This window comes from Varroa jacobsoni, unplaced genomic scaffold (assembly GCF_002532875.2).
Source record: "Varroa jacobsoni isolate VJ856 unplaced genomic scaffold, vjacob_1.0 scaffold_97, whole genome shotgun sequence".
Taxonomy (NCBI): Eukaryota; Metazoa; Arthropoda; class Arachnida; order Mesostigmata; family Varroidae; genus Varroa; species Varroa jacobsoni.
In genome coordinates, this window is record NW_019212999.1 from 47161 (window position 1) to 51351 (window position 4191).

The 4191-nt window shown below is 39.6% G+C and overlaps 1 protein-coding gene across 2 annotated transcripts in view; it reads left to right on the forward strand.

Annotated features, from left to right (window-relative positions):
• B9d1 (B9 domain-containing protein 1) overlaps positions 1–4191 on the forward strand; it is a 4966-nt gene continuing 775 nt past the window's right edge. Inside the window, exons 1-7 of one of the 2 annotated variants that reach the window (XM_086970118.1) lie at positions 1–320; positions 840–965; positions 1577–1645; positions 2168–2306; positions 2605–2701; positions 3070–3200; positions 3313–3454. In XM_086970118.1, the coding sequence (XP_086826244.1) occupies positions 957–965; positions 1577–1645; positions 2168–2306; positions 2605–2701; positions 3070–3200; positions 3313–3446 (579 nt within the window). In that variant the 5' untranslated portion in view covers positions 1–320; positions 840–956 and the 3' untranslated portion in view covers positions 3447–3454. The remainder of the gene's footprint in view (positions 321–839; positions 966–1576; positions 1646–2167; positions 2307–2604; positions 2702–3069; positions 3201–3312; positions 3455–4191) is intronic. The other variant, XM_022840528.2, reaches the window with a different exon arrangement.

A 4191-nucleotide genomic window follows, 5' to 3' on the forward strand; every position in this document is an offset into this window, starting at 1 on the left:
TCTCTCGTTGAGGAAGAAATTCGAATGAGTTTACATGTTGTTACAAAGTCAGAGCCTTAGAAGTTAAATGAACGGTGCATTTCAATACCGTAATTGCAACGGTACAATTCAGCGTCTTTTGTTCTACTAAATAGATGTGATCTTTTTAAAAGAAAATTGTGGCTAATAGAAGTAAGCAAAGCCGAAAAGTGCCCACCCGTCTAATATCTGAAAAGCTTTCCACTTATAGTGAAAACAGAGGCGTCCATATCAACATGGAAGCTCCTGACGCGCACACGTTTATGCTTTATTCCGCAACCGGCGAAATTCAGATAGCGCACGTAAGCATCAACAGAGGCTCACGGTAACACCTAAACGTATGACAATGAAATCTGAAAATATCTGCTAGAAATCATGATGTTGATGATGCAGTTATGTAGCGAGCTGAAAAAACCTACAACGGTACTTTGTTGTACATGTATTAGATGCACTGAACTTTATTGTTTACACACAGAAGCCAGCTCTTCGAAAGTTTTCAACAACTGCCTATTTGTAATTGAGAAGCCTTGTCATCAATGGCTTATTTAAAGAAATCGACAGTAGGATACACTATGCCACATATCTTCTTTTCCGAGATATGGAAGCAACTGAAATTACGCGGACACAAGTCTGGAAAGGTCAAAGGTGTTGCTTGATCCTTTTTTCATCGTTCCAGGGCGTAGTTTAGGCGTGACGATGAAGTTGTGTGTGATCATCGGGTAAACTAGCAATAGAAGCTGTTCATGGGGTCTGAGATATTTAAAAGCATTTTTTTCCTTTTTGGGTAACGTCTCATAATAGCAATTGCCTCTGATATTTAGTGCAAGCACGCACATCGGTTTGTGCCGGAATCTATCTTACGCTGCCATCAATGACGTATTCTACTTTATCAAACTCTGTTTTCCTGTGCAAATCTTCTTACGACCAATGTCTCGTCGATGACGATGGTACGCTCGAAGTGGGTTTTTTTTACTGGTAAAAATTGTGTAAATCGTCTCTTATGTTGCCACCCGTATCGGATTCAGTAGTGACCCAGTTTTTTTTTTCTTTTATCATTAGCGCGTTAGTCACAGTTTTATATATATATTTTTTTTATAGTTTCGAGAGCTCCTGCACTGAGCCTACCTACAAGGAGCACACTGTGCAGGTTTCATTAGGCTCAAAAGCTTCCTTAATCATAGCAACTCACTTATTGCGTTTGAGATCTTAATATATAACCGTTAATTCTACTACCCTCAGCCTCTCAATCTCCACTACTAAAATGAACTGCACCAATAACGGACTGTTATATTTCCTCATTTTACAAGTGGTCTCACTCTCAAAAAACAGAAATAAATGTTAATTTTCATTTGCTTCAAAATTTATGATTTTGTGATGTCATTCAGTCACCTTATAGTTGTATATCATTTGACTTGCGAATGGCGCGCAGTTTAAGCGTAGCTAAAATTGTTCAGCCTGCTAAGTAGCTCTGGACAGTTCATCTTCGTGAAAAAAGATAGTTTTAGGATTAAGTTATCTTGAATCTCGTTCATCTACTATCTATGGGTTTACATTTCAGTTCCCCTTCATCGATAACATCTACTGTAAAATAAATGTAGTTCATGGAAAAGATTGGATTCTTTGTGCCGTAAGTAAACATTTTCGTTAAATTTTCAGCAGTACATTTTTTAGGTAGCGTAGTAAAAACAGCTTTCATGATGAGCTTTTTAGGTTTAAAATACCCTAGATACGAATAGTTCACACTTGTGCCTAGGCGGAAAATTAACGAGCACGACAAAAGATTGTATACTTCGCATAGAAAGCGAACACAACCAACGATTCGCGCCCTTGCGAAATACCTATTTTACTTGTTACTTATCATTCAAGAATATTGGCATATAGAAGGTGTGTCTCTATGGGTCCAGCAATGAAATTAACGGAACCATTTATCGGCCGTAACTACAGTGAAGTACTTGACTAGCGTCCGGCATATAAACTATTTCCGCATTATATGCCTTCGTTATTTTAAAATCCATCATCAACGTTACTGTCACCCCGACACAGATACGTCTGGGTTTGGCAACGCCCGGCAAACATATGACGTGAATATAAATTGATGATTATAATTAAGCTCTTCAGTTCAATGGTCTGGATCGTATTTTTCAAATAGGGAAGCGAGGATGATTTGACGCAGGTCAGTCGAAAAACAAGAGGAGCCGGACTTAATGGAGGTACGACTTGCAGCGGAAGCTACTTTGTATTCAACCATCCACTCGATGTCGCTTACAAATTCACCAATCCTTATGGCTGTACGTAAAATTCATTAACGAGTCGATAACTGAACGCTATTGTGTCTCGCCAGTTGGTACGTTTAAGTCCTGAGATGGCTCTGTAACTGTTTCCCCCTGACATTTAGTAATAAGAGTTTTTTTCTATGAAGCTCAGTGAAGTACATTGTTGAAATGAAAACGTCTTCATTCTAGTCAATGTATTCTGATCAATAAATGTGTACTAGTTTAGTTTGTTTCCATTCGCACACCTCGTTAATGATTAATATTCGTGCCCTTCAGCCACTCTAAGAGGTCATTTATTTGCTGTTCGATTCAGGGCCACAACTGGTGCTAAGCGTCTTCGGTTTAGATGCGCTTGGTAATGACGTTATCCGTGGTTATGGTACAATTCACCTTCCAACGATGCCTGGACGGTAAAATACAAAAACATAGACACGATGACAATTTGAAGCGATGACTAGCACTGAAGTAAAGCAACACGTTTGCGTCATCAAAATCATCTCTGATGTATATCAGCTTTGTTGACATTTTTTAAAAATGCGGGCAAGTTCATAGTCTTATCGTAGTTTTGTTCAGTTGTAATTGAGTTCTGCATTGCTTTTATAACACCTTTTCGGGAATGTACTTCTTTTTAGGGAAATGCCGTAAACCCTTGCAATTTCGTTTCGTTCTGTTCATAGCCATTTGGATCAGGGAAAAGTGATAGTCTAGTTGAGTTAAGGCAGATCTTGGGCAACGTAAAGTAGTTTTCCAAGGTAGTTAACTGATCTAAGATTTGCAGGCATTCGGTAACGGTACCCCTACAGGCGCCGGAATCTAGCACTGTCGCGCAGTGGCTAAGTAGCTTGTTTACCGGAAAGCGACCTGAACTTTCTGAACCAAGAGTGTTTGCGGATCAGCACAGCCGGCAATGTACGTCCTTCATGCATCGTACGGAATTCACTAAAAGCCTAACTTATTAACGTGCATCCAGAGATGATCTAACAAAGGCGCATCTTCTTTGTGATGGGCGAAAATGTTTCAGTGCTCCGAATGTACTCTGAGGGTCTCCCGTACATCGAAGTTGTCTTCAACGTAGCTCTAAAGGATATGGACAAATTCGGTTTTGATGTCGGTGCAAATCTTGCCGTGAATCAGGGCGGAAGCCAACTTTTTTAAGTACAAAGGTAACCTGTAGTAGGCTATTGATTTTGCTATGTAATGCATAGCCACGCTTCAGATATGTTTACTTTACTCTGTACGTGAATCGGCTATGATAGGTGTGTCTAATGAAGCAATCTTCACGACCCATATACCGTTTGTGTATTCTATCTGCATCGACCAATTTAGTGCCAGACACGACCCGCTATATTTACGAGAAGTCATAAAATGACACTCCCATACTTTTGCCAGGCTAGTTCCCCATTAGGAACAGCATCCAGACAAGTCTCGCGTTGAGAGAGCCGCAATGTGGATTACCGTATACTTGTTTCGGGTGCATCCACGTTCGTGTGCGGTACTTCAAGCACTTCCCTAAGAACATTTATTACCTTAACCATTGAACGAATCTAACAAATATTATTGCAAGCTTCTTATCAAACCAAGCTTGCCTTTGCAAGTAACCTTACGGAATATAATCGTTCATGTGCGGCCCAAGCCAACATACATATAGTCCAGTAATCTTATCGATAGAGTGTGAGTGTGTGTATGTGTGCATATAAATGTTTAGCGATTGGAGAACTCTCACTAAACATAGTCTGGCCAAACTAACATATATTTAGCGCATCTTCGTTACATTTATACATGAACGGCATAATCAAGCCGTAGAATAATGCAATGGGTGTAATAAACGAATCAGGAAAAAATTGATTCCTTAATCTACTCGACGATAATTATCTATATATTATTCTCGATCCGATTTCTA